Source organism: Cyprinus carpio, chromosome A1 (assembly GCF_018340385.1).
Source record: "Cyprinus carpio isolate SPL01 chromosome A1, ASM1834038v1, whole genome shotgun sequence".
Taxonomy (NCBI): Eukaryota; Metazoa; Chordata; class Actinopteri; order Cypriniformes; family Cyprinidae; genus Cyprinus; species Cyprinus carpio.
Genome location: NC_056572.1, coordinates 20,095,401 through 20,116,440, shown reverse-complemented (window position 1 = coordinate 20,116,440; position 21,040 = coordinate 20,095,401). Strand labels below are relative to the sequence as shown.

The window sequence follows — 21,040 nt, the reverse complement described above, 5'->3', positions numbered from 1 at the left end:
TGATGTGTCACCTAATACTCAGTATATTTTATTTCTATTCATAGATCAGTCTTTATGAGTGTATTCTGAGAAATCAGTGAATACTCTCGCTCACAGTTCTGTGAAAATTATCCATAGAGGTAGAAATGGCACAGTAGTGGGGCTAAATTAGTTAGCGATTTGCAGAGCGTGAAATAATGAGCAAGACCCCCCCTACCCCTCCCAACCAACTCTCTTACCCTGGCCCTCCTGGAGGTGTAATTTTCCTAATAACCTCCCAGAACCCTTGTTTGGTTTTTGCGTTTGAAGGCTTTCATTAGGCTAATGAGGACTTTGCAAGGACGAGTAGTCAGCACAATTTCCTCATTGTGCCATGGAGAGACAGTGCACCCAAAATCAGAAAGGGGGGCTTTTGTGTGACTGAGCACAGCCTTTCGGGATTTGGCGAAATTGTGGAGATCACACAGGTGCTAAAACCCTGCATAAAACAAAGGATTTAAACCAATGATACCACTACATATAAGGTGGTGATGATGATGATGAGATATATTATGACCAGGAAGGCTTATATACAACATCGTTCAAAAGTTTGGGGTTGGTAATTTATTTAGTTATTTATTTTTAAGAAATGAATGCATTTGATCAAAAGTGCAAAAAAATAAAAAATAAATTCACATAAGGCTCACTGTCATAAAAACTCCTGTCCTTTAACTAGTTTTGATTTTGAAGTTAGCCCCTTGGCACAATTCCAAGCCTGCTGAGCACCTGTGAAGTTTCGTCTCGAATTTTATGCATGCTGATTTTATGAAACTTCAAAAATCAATGGCTCTCCCTTTGTAGAGCGTCATTCTAGACTCTCAGTCACTGCCAGGACACCTTTACCAGTCACTAGATCGAAGGATAAATTCCACCTTCATGTTCCAGAAATTAATCTTTAGGGGCAGCGCTGAAAGTGTGAAGATCAAAAGTTGTATCTCTTCTTTACGGCTTGTCAAAGACAGAAGAGTTCAAAGACGAGTCCTTTATCCGCCTCTGAGCTTTTCAACCTTCATTCATTCTCCGCTCGCTCTCTTATGCTGACTGTGGAGGGCTTTAGCAGTGGATGCAGAAGTTCATTAGCCTAGGGAATCCAAAACAAGAGGGGAAAAAAGTGACCTTGGTTGAGGAGATACATTTATGATCTAACAGGCTGCCAGTATTTTTTTGCTGGAAAGCAAGTGCACACATCCTAATAATTCAATGGAGGATCAATCAGATTTGAAGGCACAGGGAGAGATGGAGAAGAGAAAAGAGAGTAGTGCTAACTCAGCACTGATTGTCCCTCCAGGGCACCGTAGTTCAGCGGCACGGCGCAAGCTTCCTCCCACTGAGTGCTCCGGCGGCCAACACTAATCACATTCCAGCAGACACCATGCTTTTAGGAACTCTAGAGGAGAGGGAAGGGAGGGAGGAAGATGAACAAAGAGAGGGAGATCGGCAGTGAGGGGAGCTGACAGTGAGCGAGAGCCAGCCGAAGCGGGAGACTGATTGTTTTTCCTCTTTGAAACACCTTGAATGTGACAGAGGCATCTCTCTTCTGCCAAGATGTGAAGATCAGATAGTGTGAGATTAAGATGCTTTGGTCAGCTAAGTGAATCCGTAGAGATAAGGGAGGGTTGAGTAAATCTAATCAGACTTTATCAGGCACATGGGAAGGTGAGATTTTGTACACCTACTTGTTTAAATGGATCTTGAGGAATGTATATACTTTACAGTATGGGCAAAGAGCTGAGCAGAGCTTTTTAATGCATTTTTTAAAGTGAAGGACATTCAAGAGCAACAATACAAGAGATGCTTATGGTTTTTGTGGTTAAATGAAGAGAATGTATATAAAGAAATGGGACGTAGAGAAAGAAATAGATACAGACAGAACTATAGACTGAATGAAAGGCTGGAAAGAGAAAAGCAATGAGGTTGAGGACTCAGTTTTAAAAACTTCACCCCCTTGTCATTCCAAACCTGTGACGTACTGCCTTCAGTGGAACATAAATGGAGAAATTTGCAGTTTTATGCAGAATATGCAGTTACAAAAGAATATGGATTGAAAAAAAATATATATCTTTGCATCACAGGAATAAAATACACTTTACAATATATTTATTTAGAAAACAGTTATTTTATAAAAATATTACTGTATTTTATGACTTAATAAATGCAGCCTTGGTGAGCAGAAGATACTTCTTTCAAACACATTAAAAAATCTTACAGACACCAAACTTCTGAACTTTTTTTGTATGCATTGAGTCTCTGGAATCCAAGCAATAACTTTGTGTAAGGAACAGACCAAAGTTTAAACTGTTCTGTACTAAAAACGCATGACATGCAAGGAAAAATATAATGGCCATAAATGAATCATTTGTTCTTACGACTATTTATTAATTCAGTTCTTCACTTTAGTTAAAATGTGGTAACATCGTACTAATTAATTCCATGGTTTTAGGTGAATCGTGCCCACATTGTACTAATTTGTTTCACTTGTTTTAATTTAGTTAAATTGTGATTTATATACAGTTTTTGTTTGTTTGTTTTAATTTGTTTTGGTGCAGTTTTCACATGAAATGTATACATTTTCAAAACTCAAGAATCCAAACTGATCACATTTGTAACACTGCCAGTCAATCTTTTAAAACCTAACCTAACTAAAGTAATTGACATAAAATCCATAGTTTCATCAAAAGATATGATATGACAAGGCCATTAGGTTTTGTGCTAAAACAGAGTTTACTGCCAATACAGTAAACGTGTTATTGTACCATATGACTCTATACTGTAGTTTCACACTTTCAGTGTGACAGTAATTTGCCAGTCTCTACCAGTCTTCAACATGGCCTCTGTTTACAGTCCCACATGGCATACTGTAATGTAAAATTCTGTATGTGATGCCATCCATCTCCCTCCTTTAGATGCATCTCTGCTCAGTCTGACAGACACATATTTATTGATTGATTTATTTTATTAATTAAAATAATAATAATAATAATTGTAAAATGAGGTAACACATTTTTTATTTGTGTCCATGATGTTTGTTTTTATGTTGTGTGGGACTCTGTCTTTTTCAGTGACTATTCCTTTAAAAAAGGTGACATATAGTGATATATTTTGCTTCTGAAATGCTGTTTCTGAGAAAAAAAAATGTAATTGCTATTTAATCCCACGCAATCAGGCCCATACAGTCAGTTCACTTGATAATGCCATAGAACTGTGCAGTGAAATAATTAAATGGAGAAACCTGCAGTTAAGTGCTTTGCTCAAGGGAACAATGGCGAGAACATGCCTTGCTCCATTTTGGGATCAAACCATCAACCTTCAGCCTGAGCTTTAACACTTACATCACACGATAACAAATGCATTAAGCAAAAACTTTTAACATTGCAGTAGAGAATGTCTAGTTGACTGTATGTAATCAGTCTCCAGATGTAGTTAAACAACCCTAATGATTTAGAAGTTTTTCTTTTGATGCAGACTTGTTACAGCAGTTCAATCATTTTGAACTTGCATGCCCTATCCTACAGTATATAATTGTAATGCCGATGCCATATGGCAGTACAGTATTATGCTAATAGATATCAGCTGTGCTAGAGCAGAAAGTCACCTTTCTCTGGCTTCCCTGCTGACATTTTTTATTAGCATACACAGGGCTGGCTATTACCACTACAGAACTAGGGATACCTGCATAAACCCCATGCTTTAAAACAGCCTCAAAAAATGAACAGAGCCCAACTGGTCTCACTGTGCAAATGTATTATTAAAGCAGTTTTGTTGGTTAAATTGTTGGGCCCTAGGCTAAAGAAGTAGTCTAATAGTTTTCATTTCTTTTGCTAAAGAAATCCTACACAGGTGTAGATATATATATAAAAAATCTAACTCTTGACCAGCTTGTATATTTATATTGGTAACTTGCTGGACTGAAAAAAAAAGTGTAGATATATATATATAAAAAAAAAAAACATTGATTTTATATTTATATTGGTAACTTTTTTTAATGTCAAATATAATTTATACCACAAAAGGGTTGTACTGTACTCTGTCAGCTGTCAGCATTGGTCTGCGTCTGCAGTGTGAATTGGCCTTAAAATAAAGAATTTCAGTCCACTATTTGTGAAATTAAACGGAATTCTGCTGTCAACTTGTCATGATTTTTTTTTTTTTAATTTCATGTGTTAAACATTATGGTAGCAGGTATTTATAAAAGGTGTAAAAACATGTAAATAGTGTAAACAGTGGTAAATACTGTTCACACCAGGCATAAATAGCAACAAATAGCACCTTGTTTACTCAACTGATCAAAAGTGACAGTAAATACTATTTGTCTCAAAAACTCAAATTGACGCTGGTTTGTTTGTTGTTTTTTTTGAACATTTTATTTATCAGAGAATCATGAAAAAAAAAATATCACGGTTTCCACAAAAATATCAAGCTGTATAACTGTTGCCAAAAGTGGTAATATTAGAAAATGTTTCTTGAGCAGCAAATCAGCATAGTAAGATGATTTCTGTAGGATCATGTTGGAATAAAGTTCATTTGAAAATATATTTCTATAGGAAATATTTTTTTTTTAATTGTAATAAAATGTAACAATATTATTGTTTTTACTGTATTTTTAATCAAATGAATGCAGCCTTGATGTGCATAAGACCCCAAACCTTTAATTGATAATATATAATAATATATAAATAACATATGCAATCTTTATTGAAGTAAATATATATATATATCTGAACATTTATAGGCAGAGTTAATAAAAATAGCCACAGTTGCCTACATGTACTTTTAAATACCCTGCTAACTATTATTTGGAAATAAGGAAAGAATACAGCAAAGTGCATCTAATTGATTCAGTCCTGAACATCAGACTGTAACTTTCCACCAAATTAAGATAAAAATCAAAAATTTAAACATTAAATGATGTGTGATTTATAAAGATTAGACCAAGGCTAATTAAAGATTAAGATCATATTGGTAAAGTGGCAGAGATGAGAGGAGGAGTAAGATGAAATTGTCCGATGCTGTTAGTTCTGGCTGGTAGCAGGAAGCCCCATACATTAGCAAACTCTTTGAAGTGAGTGACAATGACAAGATCAAGGCTTCGGCCTGATCAAAAACAACGTTTCTCAGCCTCTTCCTGTGCTTCAAGTGCTTTGGTCAGTGTTCTCAGGTTTTTCTTCGTTCTAAGCCTTCTGATGACATGGGATTGTTGTAATGGAGAAGTTATTGTCACAAAGCGATACACAAGAAAGTTGGTTGGAGAATCCTTTATATCTCAGCTTTATATCTCTTTCATAATATTGACCAATATTGCGGAAGACACAGTGCTGCTCATGAGTCATCAGTAATATGTTACAGTCATATTTTAAGCCTTATGAATGTCCTAATACAGCTATGACTAAAACCTGAAAACAGATTAAGGGCCATTAGATAGTGGGAGGATCTGCTGTGGCTTAAGGTAAACCAGATTCACTTCCTCTGAGACCACAAAAATGAACCAGAACCAGTGTGTAGTGGCTGATTGAAACGAAGCTGATTTAACTGAAGACATTGCTGATTCTCCGCAGATGAACAAACTGACATTTAAAGAAAGAAATCTACATGGAGTGCACTAGAAACAAAGTAGCATTGATGTGTAACGACCTTGAATCATTATGACTCTAGTGTTCTGCTCTAAAGACTCATGGATAAAAGACTGAGCACTGGATGTGAGGATGTGGAGTATCAGTGTGATTTCAGAGAAGAACTAAAAACATACTTAGAATATGGAGAATGTGCAAACATGTTTGGATGAATCATAGTTTCCAAATATCCACACATTTTTGAATATTTGTGAATAAAAATAAGTATTTTTGCTCACCAAGGATGCATTTACTTAAATACAGTAAAAAAACAGTAATTTTGTGAAATATTACAATTTAAAATAACTGTTTTATTGTAATATATTTTAAAATGTATTTAATTCCGGCTATAAAATGGTTATTAATGTGCTGGTTTTCTCTCTCTCTTTTTTATGACAGAAGAAAATGTCCTTTGCACCCCAACATCTCGAGACAGCTATGAGCGAGTGTCTCATTCTGGGCCAACATTACCCCCAGGATTTCCTGCTCCACTGCTCTTTCCTGAGGGCCTGTCCTCCATAGAAACCCTCCTCACCAACATACAGGTATGTAAAATATTTCAAAAGTTCTGAAAAAATATTTAGCGTAAAGATCCACACTGCAAATCTGAAGCATTTTCTTCCTTTTCAGGGTCTGTTAAAAGTGGCTATCGATAATGCACGGGCGCAAGAGAAGCAGGTCCAGCTGGAGCGCACAGAGCTGAAGATGGAGCTATACAGAGAGAGAGAGCTACGAGAGACGCTGGAGAGGCAGCTGTGCGTCGAGCAGAAAAACAGAGGTGATTATTAGCTCATCTGAGCCAGTCTGCACACAGTGCTTTGTTTAAGAAGTGGGTTTCCGTGCAGACCCCTGCTCAGGTCAGATCTGAGTGTCCCGGTCAGCACATGTACACTACCAAGGATCGGGGTCAGTAAGATTATTTAGATTAGAAAATAATCATTTTATTCAGCAAAGATGCATTAATTTGATCAAAAGTGACATTAAAGTATTTCTCAAATAAATGCTGTCGTTAACACTTTAGTATAGGGACCAGTTCTCACTATTAACTAGTTGCTTATTAGCAGGCCCATTGTTAACAGATTGGCTGTTTATTAACATTTATAAAGCACATATTCTACCTAATATTGAGCTACCTAATACCTAAACCTAACAACTATCTTACTAACTATTAATTAGCAGCAAATTGGGAGTTTATTGAGGAAATAAATCATAATTAATGGTTTGTTAATAGCGAAAAATGGACCTTAAAATAAAGTGCTGTTCTTTTGGAGTTTCTATTTATAAATATTCACTAGTTTTGAGTTAGAGTACAATAGTGGAGTTTTCCCTCTAAAATTTCCCTCTATAAACTCCTAATTTGCTGCTTGTTAATAGTTAGTAAGGTAAGGTTGTTAAGTTTAGGTATGGGGAAGGATTAAGGGATCTAAAATATGGTCATCCAGAATAAGGCATTAATATGTGCTTTAAAAGTACTAATAAACAGCCAATATGCTAGTAATATGCATGCTTATAAGCAACTAGCTAATAGTGAGAATTGGACCTTAAAGTACAGTGTCACCAAAAATCTTACTAACCCCAAACTTTTGAACAGTAGTGTATGTCATCAAGATGTCTTTTCTGATCAGCAATATATTGTTATCCCATTTTTAGAAGTTAGTTGATGTTTAAAGGAACAGTTCACCCAAAAATGGTTTTACTGTGGTTTTGTTTTGTCATTTTGACAGAAGAAAATGACTCAAGTCATGATCATGTCTCAAGGTCATGTTTCCTATATTAAATCTGATCATTTGACCTTTTTATGACTATGCAAAGTTAGTTCAGATTGTAGCATGTCATATGGTGCAACTTCCCAAAATATAATATTTATGAATTAATAATTAATGATATTTGATGGGAATTTTTTTTTTTTTTTATTTTTTACAAATGCTATTACTTTTTACTTGATGGTAAAATCACATGTCCACAAAACATGTAAACTTTTCTTCAAATTGATATAAATGCTTTCCAATCCATATGAAATATGAATACAAATGTGCATTTCTTTTGAACACATTTCTAAAAACCTGGTACCTTTTCTTTATCATGGGCAATCTTTTTTGTCAGTGTTTGTTAGATGTTTGTGCAAAACAGAACACAATGTCTTGGCAACATACAAGTGCTATCAGCAAGTTTTTACGTGCATTATGCGTGACTGATGATTGACAGATGTCTGCAAGATAAGCTGTTGCAAATTTAGTGATTCCACTCAAAATAAGGATTCAATAGGAAAAAGAGGTCTGTGCTTTCACATTTGAAATTTTATATGCATTGAAAGAAGAGCTCATCTTCAGTTACATGTAATGTTGTCGGCCCACATCACAAAAACAAGTAAAACAGGTTTTCACATCTAACTGTCTGCCACTTGAGCTTTCACATCACGTTTGCTAACAAATAAATTTACACTCAATTTAGTCTCTTAATCGTCTGTTCTCCAGAATGTACATACAATTGAAGTCGACATAAATCAGAAACCTCATAGACAGCCAGCATAAAACGGTGGAACCATTAAAGAAGGTGACAGGGCAACATGCACCATTAATGAATGTTGTTTAATTAGAGAGCTCCTCATCTCGTATTCTCCTGTCACCCGCATTGTGCTCCAAATAGTCATGCTACTGCAAATTCAGCACTTTCCTTCAGCTGCACAAACACACACAGATACAGACACTGAGAATTACCCCTTGTAATTACAAGTACATATTATGATATTAGTGTGAATGATTTATTATCAGCGTAAACAGAACTGCCGTGTTAATATTCGCCGCATCACATTTGATGAGGATAATGAATCTCCTGCATAATTCATCAAATCAACTGGCTCTTTCATTAGTGAGAGATGTCTTTATATTCCAGCCAACTGACTTCGAATTGTTTTCTGTGTTTTACACCTAGTGGTTAGAGAAAAGATTAAGAAGAAGAAGGTTGGTCCTAGATCACTCACAGAGGAGAGATTCACATCTATCAGACAGAAACTGTTTTTTTTTTTCTGCTGACTGTGCCATCTGAATTAAACTGCAAACTGGAAAATGAACATGTTCCACTGGGCTCCAGCCTAGTTTCACATTAGATGTGCGTATCAGACACAGTATTTAGTGAAAGACTGAATAAGGGCATGCAGAACAGCTTTTCATAGTTTGCTATAATTACTGTTTGCTGTGATGTGGGATTTGATGTAATAATATTTCAATTATCCAGTAGCATATAGTTTTCAAAATGTTTCAAAAGTTTAACGCAATAGCTAAACAAGATACAGTACATATAATCCTATGAAACACACTACTCTTTAAATGTTTGGGGTCAAGTTTTTTTTTTTTTTATTAAGTTAATGCTTTTATTCAAGTATTTTAGTTTAAATTGTACAGTTATAACATTTCAGAAAATTTTTATTTCAAATAAATACTGTGCTTTTGAACTTTCTATTCATCAAAAAAGTGTTGTGGTTTCCACAAAAAATATGATGCAGCACAACCGTTTTCAAAATGTTTCTTGAGCAGCAAATCAGCATATTAAACTGATTTCTGAAGGATCATGTGACACTTGACACACCATTTTCCTAATTAATGCTGTACAGTTTCTTTGACACAAGCACACATTATTAAAAGCTCTATATAAATAAAGGTGACTTAACTTGACACTGAAGACTGGGAGTGATGGCAGCTTTGCATCACAAGAATAAAGTACTTTTTACAACATATTACAACAGACAACAGTTTAATTTAAAACTGTAATAATATTTCACATTATTACTGTATTTCTGGTCAAATCAATGCAGCCTCTGCATAAGAGACGCACAAGAGGCTTCTTTAAAAACATTTTTTAAATCTTACCCATTCCAAAGTTTTGAACAGTAGTGTACATTCCTATTAGTTATTATACCTCCATATGTGCTTTTCTCAGCACTCATCCAGAAGCGGTTGAAGAAAGAGAAGAAGACCAAGAGGAAACTTCAGGAGGCTCTGGAGGTGGAGTCCAAGAGAAGAGACCAGGCCGAGCAGAACCTGCAGCGGACGGCCTGCAGTGAGAGATCCCCCACTCGAAACGGTTAGAATGCAGGATGTAAAATAAAGGATGTAAAAGTTTAACATCTGGGTTATAATTTGATATGTAACCAGGTTAAAGCATGTTAAATGACAGCTGGTACTGAATCAGCAGATTTTGTTTATTGAAAATGATATATAAAATGTACTCAAAACTTTTAACTAATTGTTAAAAAAGTGAGAAACATTGTGGGGCTGAACCAATTAACAGGGAAGGTTGTAACTACTTATGACCCATTTGTTTCTACCGGACTACAAATACTGTATCAGTCAAATGTTTTATTTTTTATTTTTATTTTTTTTTATAAAATGCTTAAAATTATGTGGACAGATATTAAAATGTTTTTCAATGAAATCTGATGAACAGAATAAATTGTTGTACAAAATATAAACAATAGTTTGTAGTAGTTTGTAACACAGAACACAGTTCAGGGATAAGTTGCAGATTTCAAAACAACTTAAATTTGCAGCAGATAAATATGGGGAAAAATATTAAATTAGATAAATAGCAACAAAGTCTCCCAGGTCTCCCAGGAAAGCCATGTGACATATATTTACCGTTTTGACAGCTTAATAGATACCAGTGTATAGTACACTGTAAAATGTGTTTTATTGGTGTTTGAAGAGTAAAAACAGATACATCATTGAAGTTAAAGTGACAAATAATTCATAACTACACTTACAACTGTTTTTATGTTAACAGACCCTCCTCAACAGGAAATGGAGACAAACCATAACAGCAGCAAAACAGACACTGACAGAACAATACAAGGTACAGATGTCTTTTCATGTTCCCTCGCATTGTTTCTTCATGGATCTATATTTAAATGTGTTTTCCCCTGTAATCTTCAAAGTCTTGAAAGAAATGTCCACCGCAGATGGATAGCATTGAGAGATGGTGTCTATTATGTTATCCATTAAGTTCTGTTGTTTGACAGTGTATATGATAATGTAAACAGAGCCCTGATGATCTATCACAAGCATTGTTAGAATATTAAACATTTAAAAAACATTCAGAGTGAAATGAAATTAAATGACACTGATACAAAAAGAAAATAAAGAATGAAAGAAAGGATAAAGACAAAAAAGGGGAGCAGTAATTAATGGGTCCCTTAATTGTCCTCATGAAATATTTGCATGGACATAATTTATATAATCTACATGTTGTAATTAATCTTTCAAAGGGTTTGCTTTCTCTTTTCGTCTTGGTTGAGAGGAAAGCGAGGAGCGAGGGCTCTTTTTTTGTGTGTTTGACATTTATTCAAATATCTTCTCCTTTAACAATCCTTTCATCTCTCTCTCAGTCCGTACACGGTAGAACATTATGTATTTGTCCGTTCATTATATGCTGCTTGGGACATCAGTCAAGCTTCATTAATACCATTTATTTTTCTCCACAGATGGAAGACTCTTTCTAAAGTCCACAATGATGTACTGAAGAATGAAGACAAGGAGTAAATGCATTCATACTGTATAGAAGAGACTGTAGTCAGTTGCCTGGTAAATAACGTCTGCAATTTTGCTGGAGGACTGATGGAAGACAATGAGGCAATTTTATAGGCTGATGTCTGTGTGTTGCAGCACAAGGACTTGACAAGATTATTATGCCTATTGAAAGTCAGCATTCAACTGAATGAAGTGTGAGTCACCTATCCTTATGAGATGGCTGAGAAGAAAATGGTATCACAACACACACCTGGCTGAATAACCAGGTTTCCAGCGGGCTTTTCACAACACTGAGAAATTAAAAACATTTTATAAAGCATTTCAATTTGCTTGATTACACTGACAGATGAAATATTCAAATCAGACCATTTTTTTTGCCTTTCTACCATTTCACATTTTACGTCAATTTCAAAACACCGTTTCATGAAGAGAGGTGAAAGATTTGAATTGATTTAGTTATTTATCAAATATAGACACTGCATTTAAATGTGTATTGTGTAGGTATAGCTGTCCATATTATTTTGTTGTTTTGTTCATTGTTGTATATGGGATCATAACAGATTTGTCTCAATATTCATCAGATATGTACATAAAAGTGTAGACATGCTACTGTGCATTGTACGCTGTAGATCTAGGAAATCAATACAAACATTTTTAATAAGATTTCTTGCATCTAAGTTATTTTTTGTTCAGTTGCCATTTATTATCCTACTCGTCATGGAGAGCATGCTGGCATGTTGTTACTTCTGTCCTGTCCATCTGGAATACAATAAAGATTTTTCCCACATGCTTTACAAGGGAGACTTTCAAAAACTAACTTACTGATACTTGTTTTGTGTGACTTTTACAGCAACACTAAATCAAAGTAGTCAAACACAAATACTTTACCACTCTTGTTCTTGTTTACCACTGGTAAGTTTTTTTTCTTAAACTTTCAAGACATATTACTTTACTGTATTTTATAATTTTGTGTAGTATTTATTTATTTATATTTTACCTTCAAAACTGAAAGACATTTTTGTATATATATATATATATATACATATACATATATATACATATATATATATATATATACATATACATATATATATACATATATATAATTTTTATTTGTTATTTTCCTTTCAAGACAAAAAGTTCTTGTACTCTTATTTACCACGTACCACTCGTTTTGTTTTATTTTATTTTATTTTATTTTATTTTATTTTATTTTATTTTATTTTATTTTATTTTATTTTATTTTATTTTATTTTATTTTATTTTACTTCCAAAGCAGAAAGCCATATGGACAGACACTTTCTTTTTTTCTCAAGAGCACATGTACAAAAATGTGTTGACGCAGCATTTAGCCAATCACTCAAGCTGTACTGTTTAGCGGTATGCTCTCTCTCTCTGAACATAATAAGAAGTCAGGAGAGATGAATAATTGACTGATTGTTGCATTATTCAAGCCCCTATTGTGGAAAAAAGCCCAGTCTCTGGCACATTTCAGGTCTCTCTGGCATATTGAATATGAGGTTAAAGTTTCAATCAACCTTGAAAGGGAGAGGCATTTTTCATCGGCTAGCTGGCGTATCAAGTTGATGCACTCAGAGTTAGTGTACAGTTCTGTCCAGACATTACTTTATCTGCTATACATATTCTAAAATTGACAACACTAGACCAAAAAATGCATTATCAGCTCTCTCTGACAGGATTGGTAATATATTTATTGTGGAGATCCTTAAACCTGAGACTGGCAAGCTTGAAATTGCACTTAATTGCAGTTATATACAATCAACACTAGTTGTTTTTCCCTACGGTGATCACTTGTATCTATTTCTATAAATCTCATATTACTGTATGGGTCTGTTAGGAACCACAATGACTCTAGCAAGACAGATCCAGGGCCTGTTGAATGGCTCATAGCAGTCTGTAATAGATCCAGCCACTTTGGGGTAGTGTAAATGTAATCTAATCAGAGAGTGCCTATTATACATTAGCACAGACAGCGGTGGAGGTGCAGAACAAGTTATCCAAATGAGTGTTAGAGCAGGATGAGAGTCAGGCCGTGGACAGGTAATGAAAGGGCAAGAGAGTAGTGCTCAGCTTTTCAAACCTTTCACTGTCATTACTAATTCATGTTGCTCCTTCTTGTTCCTAATGAGAGAGAGGGTTGGGGGAAAGGGAGAATGGTGTGGGATAATGTGCCGTGAAATTGACTCATTCGCAAGAGGAGGAAAGGGAGAGAGATCAACTTTTGATTTTAAACTGCCCCCCACCATTGTTGTGTTTTTTGTTATTGTGAAAAAGAGGGGGGTGTTTTTTTTTTTTTGATTTTTTCATTAATGAGGGAGAAGGAATGAAGGTAACAGACAAATTGTACAGCAACCACCAAAATGCCTCTGGACACTTAAGCCCACCGGCAACTATAGTTGCCGCAGTTTATAGATGTCAGTTTTCTTTTCTAAGTATTTTTCTAGATGTTATCCATGTTTTATTTCTCAATGACATGCAAGAAAACAACCAAATAAAGGATTTCAAGAAAAAAAAAAAAAAAAAGTATTCGCTTCCTTCCTGTCACATGAGGCTGTCAACTTCCTACCTCTTCTTCCAGGAAGCATGGTGAAGGCAAACCCTCCCAAAGAAATGTAATTTTCATGTTACTAATAAGTATTTTTCATTTACATATATACATAATCATGAAGGTCTCTAGAAGCATCCAAACAAAACAAATCTTCCAGGAGATCTAGTTTTTTTGTATACTTAGTCAAAAGTCCAAGCGGCAACTATAGTCAATAAGTTAATAAATCAAGGTTATTGGTCTTGTTTAGTGCTTTTTGTTTTCATAATATCTCACCTAAAACATAACTTAACTCTTTAACTGACATCTCTACTGTACAGTAGACCTTAATTTGATAGGGAATAAATCTGTCAAAAGGAGAGGATGAGAGAGCAATCTTTCCACAGCTCTACTGCCCCTCTTCTGTGTCTGCTTTTGCCATGGGGGGTGGGAATTTCCAGTTTTTAAGTGACAGCAGCAGTTTAAAGACTTCAGTCAGTCACACAAAAGGAAGAATGGAAAGATAAAGAGCTAACAAATGGGATTAATTGCTGTAGATTATCTTTTTCTCCCTTTTATTATGTTATATCTTGTAAGGGGCAAAATATTGAGGCCCCTTCATCCAGTTTGGATGCGTTTCATTCTAATTGGTCAAGGACCCTAATACATTTTATGACTAGTAGCTTATGATTCCATTATAATGCTGAAATTCAGACAAGTAATGAGTTTACGTTTACATTATTATATGTATTCACCTATTACAGTCAGCCATTGAATACTATGGGCCTAAAAAAATGTGTAACGTTTCTTTAAGGTCTACCTTTTTTATTATATAGGTGTAATATTTTCTTCATTCTATTTATTTTTATTTATTTTCATTTAACTAACACACCTCTTAGAATGAAAATATCTGCATGTTCAATAATAAGTAAATAAATAAACAAACGAACAATCATGGGTGTAGCCTACAAATGATAATTATTTTAAAAATCATATATTTTAAAAAAAGAATATCATTAATTTCATGAATATCAAGGACTTTCTCAGGGTTAATCCATTTGACCTAATCAGTATGTGCCTATTCATAAAATGTGATATTTTACATATTTACATCACAAAGTTTAGCATGCAAATATGTTTATGAAAATGTATAAAACAACTTATACATTCATTGCTTAAAGTAAGGGAAAGTTCCCCCAAAAATGGAAATTGTGTGTCATCTTCAAGTTGCAAACCTTTGAGTTTCTTTCTTCTGTTGAGCAAAAATATGATATTTTGCTGAATGTTGGTAACCAAACAGTTAAATGCGTAATTTTCTTTCAGATATAATTGATAAATTTATTCATTCTATTTATTTTTATTTACTTTCATTTAACTTTTTGAAACACAATACCTTGTTGGGGCAACTTAATGGCTGCACTTTATTCTGCTCTATGTTCCACCATTTTAAGACAAATGGATTTGCTGTGTTATCATATTCAAGAGATTATAAGCTAGATGCAGCCTTTTCTGGGGTTTGCATCGAATGTTCTTTCACTTTTATGCATGATAAAAATGTATTAATGACTTTGCATTATCAAAATAGCAAACCGGAAGTAAAGTACAAACAACTGAAGGAAAACACTTCAGAAAAATGTGTGTTTGGTTTCAAATTATAGAAGAAACATGTTCAAATGAAGTCACAAAGAATTAGGACACTAGAATGTCAGAGCAAGTTAATGTGATGAACTGCACCTGTGCTTCCTCTGCTCAAACACCTGTGTGAACCTGAAGATAAATGACTTCATTCATCTACTAAAAATGACATTGGGCCTGGCTGGTGAAAGGTAATTTTACAGTAAGATTCAATTTGTGAACATCATGGACTTAAAATGAACAGCATTTATTAATATTGGCTAATATAATAGTTTTAACATTGAAAGCAAAATTAACATTAGTAAATGTATTATGAATGCATTGTTTTAACGTTTTATTTTAAAAAATAAAATAAAGAAATCAGTTATCAATTTAAAGAAAAAAAAAACATTTTATTTTATTTAACTTTTAAAACTAGATCAATTAATTGTATCAGTTATTTTTAAATGTATCTTACATTTTTATCTTGTAACACAATACATTTTAATTAATACATAAGACAATAAATAATAAATGCTGTAAAATGATTTTGTTCATTGTTAGATCATGATACTGATGATCCATTAACAATTGATAAAACATTGAACCTTAGAGTCATTTTTACTGGTAATGGCAAAATGACACTTGATGATTTGATATATTGTATCAGATAAAATATCATTGATCCAAAAATACTATATATTATCTCAGGTATCATTTTAACTATACATTTAAGTATTTATATAGGCTAGGCCTGTGTAAGTACACATATAATCTGAAATCATATATGCCAACAATATTATTAGTGAATGATATTAAACAGTGGATCTCAATCAAAGTGGTTTTTCTGCAAACTTCCAAGAAGGTGACCCAAAATGATTTAAAATAAGACAAAACAAGCATTAAAGTACCTAAGCTCAAGATTTGTTTTAAATATTAATTCACCCCCTCAACAATTCATTCAAAGAATGAACTCATTCACTTGACAACACCTTGAGGAAGCCTACCTGATTGAAGCCTAAGTGATTTCTAGACCTGGAAAAGTCATGAAAGGCATTTTTATAATAAATACATTACATTTTCCAAGCTCTAAATTATTTTAAAAATTAAAATTAAATTATAAAAATATTTTCCTTAAATCCTTAATCCTTGTCCAGTAAATCATGTTTCATCAATTCATGTACAGTATATGCACTGGTTAAAAAGAGTGGGAACTGTGAAGAACATTAAGCTCTTAATGCATCAGGAATTCTGCAATTTAATTTACCGTCAGTCCTTTGAATGTTGTTATGGACAGTGGGGAGCCTTTTGTTTTGAGAACAAAAAAAAAAAAGTTTGATGCATTTTAAACAATGGTCAACAATAAAGTTGTCAGAGGCCCCAAGGCCTTGAGTTTAGAGGCCTACTGTATATTCACCTGACACAAAAACAAGGCACTGCCAAAGTCAAAATGACATCGACAGACAAACTTGTGTGTCCGTGACTGTTGGCACAATGTGAGATAAATAAGGAAAATGAGAAATGTTATTAATCCCAGTCCAGGCACCTCCTCAGCATAAATAGTGGCTTCTGAAATCATCATCACAGCTTTGATGTTGTAAATGAATGTTGAAATTTGTTGCGCGGGCACTGGTGTCATGCCGAAAACTGATTGCCGTCTGTAATCACTTTTTGGCAAGTGTAAAACTGCATTTTATGGGTTTTACTGACCATTTGAAGATATTTCAACAGGTAAAAAGGACTGAATGAGGTATAATCTATCAAATATAACAACCATGAATGAAATCAAGTCATTTTGAGGCAGAAGAACAGTTCACTCAGTAAGTAGGCTAGAGTCTGTAATCACTTTTTAGCAAATGTAAAACTTCATTCTGTGGGTATTATAACAGGTAAAACTTTAGGTTTCAGCGCCATAGAAAAACATTGGAAGATCTGAAGCTTGCATCGGTTTGATGGTGCTTATGTTACAAAAATGGAAAAAACGATGTGCCTGTGGTACTTGTAACACTGATTCCAGGTATCCTGAGAGGAAGGACAGTGGAATTTATTTTATTCCATTTCCTAAACCCAAACAAAATGGAGCAAAATATCCCTAAGCATTCAACCCCAAACCCAACAGGTTTTTTTTGGCTTTGTGGTGAAAACTGCAATAAGAGTGGGCCTCAAAAGACCATATGATCAGTTCTTGGTCAAGATGAAAACCTGGACAACAACCCAATCTAAGACGTTTGTCATATTCCCTTTTGCTGTAAGGATTTGTGTATAATGAGAATGTATTGTTTTGTTTGGTCTGTTTTTTGCCATTGCCTTGCCACTAGCTATGTGTGAGTGAGTGTGTGTGTGCTTTCACTCAAGCTGTCTGACAGGGGCACTGGGTGCTTGAGAGGACTTATGTCCCTTCGCTGGACTTCTGACAGCTGGATTGGCTTGTTTTGCCTCCCTCTCCCTGAGGGCTTCGCTGTCAGCTCTATACTCAGGCAGATTGTGAAGAGAGAGATTAATGGACAATGAGGATGGCGAAAAGGAAGAGACATTGAGAAAGGGAGAAGAGAAAAAAGGACGAGAGGAGGCCAACTGCCATCTGCTCATTTCCTTTTAATGGACAAAGTAAACAGCAAGTGCTGCGGACAAATCTGGATTTTCTTTATTACATGAACACACGCTCTAATTTGTTGAGGTTGACAAAGACAGAAACATGGCTACTTTTTCTTCTATTCAGGTCTTTTGCCCTCAATTCTTCTTTTCTTTTTTTATAGAAGCAAGTGTGATTTGGTCATTGTCTGTCTGGCTTTCAGGCTAAATGTTAGTTGGTTTCTGTTTTTTTCATGCATGTTACATGAGCAGAGTATTGTAATAAATACAATTAGCCACTTCTAGTAAAAGATCAGGGCTGTTTCTCCTCTTTATGACTCACAGATCATTTCCTTTCATGAATCTGTTGGCCCTGTCACCACCGCCTGTGAAAGCCATACTTCCTGTTTAAATTTCATATTGTAAAGCCTATAGGAATACAGCCATGGAAAAGTCAAAATAGTTGTAATTAGAGGGGGGGAAAGGTGTGTGTGTGGGGGGGGGGGGGGGGGCAAAGACGTAAGGAATTAATTCAAAAGGCCTATTACCTTCCCATTAGCACACATTTTAATACTAAAATGATACATGAGTGAATAGAATAAAACTGATCTGGAATCCATTTTCCATTTCTTCCACTCATATGTGAGATTTGACTTCTCTGAGATGATGATCAAAGGCAGTTTGTATTTCTACAAAGTCCTTGCATGACAGACCCATGAAAATCATGCTGGTCATAAAAACTAATTAGACTTACCTATTTTAATTTGAGGCAGCCGCGGTTGCTTCCCATCATCTCATTAGGTTATATCCTCTCTAAATGATACAGTCCTGTAATTGATTATGACATGATTAAATTGATGCTAAAGCAGTAACAGGGAAAGAATGTATGTTGTAATGTTTTATTTGTGCCCAAATTAGCAAAGACCTTTTGACTTTACAGCACCTTCATGCAGGCTATTCTTAGTTTAATATTGTTCAGCTTATGAAAACAATTTCTAAAGAATAAGCCCTGTTGAAAAAAAACAGCAGATGCTGGTTAGGTATGTTTTGAAGCATGTCAGTATTATACGTAACCAGCATATGCTGTTTTTTTCAACAGGGAGAAGAAAACTTGTATTTTGTAGTATCTAGGGCCTAGGCCTACTTTACACAATACATTGTGTTAAGACGTTTCGTCTTTGTTTTCTTTCACGTTAAAATCAGTATGGCGTCTAACCTGACAAAGGTCTATTGTGACACTTTTTTTTTTTTTTTACTTGTTAGCTCAAAGTGGGCATGCTTGCTGGTTACAGATTAGCCATTTCTTACACCTTTCAGACAACTGAATCACCCCAGGAACCTCCATCGCTTGGCGAAAGCTTGGACACAGAAGCTGGATGTCTTCTATCATCTTTATTGGTCATGACTGCTCTGTCTTATTTCATTTCATCTTATGAAAACCAGCAACTCCCCATAAGCATCGCCACCGCCAGTCAGTGCAACATGTCTAAAACACCCAACAGATGGTCATTACACAAACAAGCTAATTTATCTCAAAGCCAGCAGTGGGGAACAAACAAAAGTATTGGACTTAATGTAGCAGCTTGACGTTGACTTGCAGCTGAGCTTTCAAACCGGCTCAAATGAAAGATGTCTTGTTTTCATTTATTCTCCAGCAGAGAAAGCTCTTGTTTGTGAAATTGAAGTCAGACGATAGCACTGATCATTTATCAAAAGCTAAACGGCCTGTTTCATGATCGGAAACTATTTAAAGCCATATTGGCTCCATTTCTTGCATAATGGGGTAGCTACCTCTTCCACATTCATTTAATCATACTGGTCAAAGACAGGCAATTTATTCAGTGTAAGTAATAGACAACCTCAACTTTTATGAATCTTGGTTTGGTAAAAAAGTTAAAATGTGTTTTTTCTTTCTTTCTTTTTTTATTGACTATTAACACGATACAAATTGCTCGAGGTTTTGGTAATCGTAACTCGGGCTAGTCTATGAAACCAGTTGTCTGTGCTGCCACCATGTGGTCATAAAACTACAGTACAGTAGAACTGAATCTGTGCATAGAATAAAACTTTGTCTAGGACCAATAATATATTTCTAGTGTTTGTTGAACAAATGTTCATATTCAGGTTCGTTATTTTTTTTTTATCACATTCTTGTATGACAGTGTTCCACTTATTTACATTTCATTAAATAATTCGAATCTGAAAGTGAAAATAAATAAATATTAATCATCATCATCTCAGTTTAAAAAAAAATCTCAGTATGATGCATCTAAAGAAAATTCTCAACTAGAAAATGTCTGTTTATTTATTTTGCACAATTTATCAAAAAAAGTACTTATCTTTTTCAAATTACAGTTTGTTGAGGAATCTATAACGTAACCCTAAACTGTGTACATTAATATCAAGTACAAAGATTTTTGTTGTTACAACCTAAGCTTGGACATTTAATTATTTTTGTTTTTTAAATGAATTTAGAGTATATAAATTATTAATAGGGTTATAAATATTTTGTGCCATTTCCCATTACGTCCACATTTTAAAAAGTTTGATTAAAAACATAAACAAAATACATTTAGGAAAAAAAATGAAAAAGAAGAAAATAACAAATATAGAACAAATAGCTACATAAACACAGGCTAAAAACAATGATTTATTTACAACAACAAAAAAAATCGTATCTGTTTCTCTATTCATTTTAGGATGTTAAAGTGTGTTCTGAAGTAATTACTTTTTTTGTATTACAACAGAAACAACAGTTAGTTTTAAATATTATTATCAGAATTAATACTATAGTGTGTGTGTGTGTGGGGGGGGGGGGCAATCTAGATTTCCACTTTTTAAAAAACAGTTCTAGGATAAGCAGCTATGCTATTTATCATTACAATACAGCATTGTAATCAAATATAAAATCATGGATGATTATGATCATTGTCAAAAACATAAACCCTCATTTCCATGGTTGAAAATAACAATGAAATAAATGTTATAAAAAAATGTTATAAAACTAAAAAAAACTAAATGAGATGTGGTGAAAAACTATTTCAAACCTTCACCTGTAGTAAAGTCACTATCTTGCGTCCTCTAGTGGCTCATTACTGTAACAAGAAAGAGGCAAGTTTGTCCCCTGCGAGGCGCTATTCTCAATACCCTTTCCTTCTGTGAGA

General features: G+C 34.4%; 1 protein-coding gene across 3 annotated transcripts in view; it reads left to right on the top strand.

Annotated features, from left to right (window-relative positions):
• LOC109080710 (dachshund homolog 1-like) overlaps positions 1-11,939 on the top strand; it is a 67,857-nt gene extending 55,918 nt beyond the window's left edge. For 2 of the 3 annotated variants that reach the window (XM_042757043.1, XM_042757032.1), the window contains exons 7-11: positions 6,024-6,169; positions 6,255-6,402; positions 9,561-9,704; positions 10,404-10,472; positions 11,101-11,939. In XM_042757043.1, coding sequence (XP_042612977.1) covers positions 6,024-6,169; positions 6,255-6,402; positions 9,561-9,704; positions 10,404-10,472; positions 11,101-11,138 — 545 coding nt within the window. In that variant the 3' untranslated portion in view covers positions 11,139-11,939. The remainder of the gene's footprint in view (positions 1-6,023; positions 6,170-6,254; positions 6,403-9,560; positions 9,705-10,403; positions 10,473-11,100) is intronic. The other variant, XM_042757038.1, reaches the window with a different exon arrangement.
• The last annotated feature ends 9,101 nt before the right edge of the window (positions 11,940-21,040 follow it).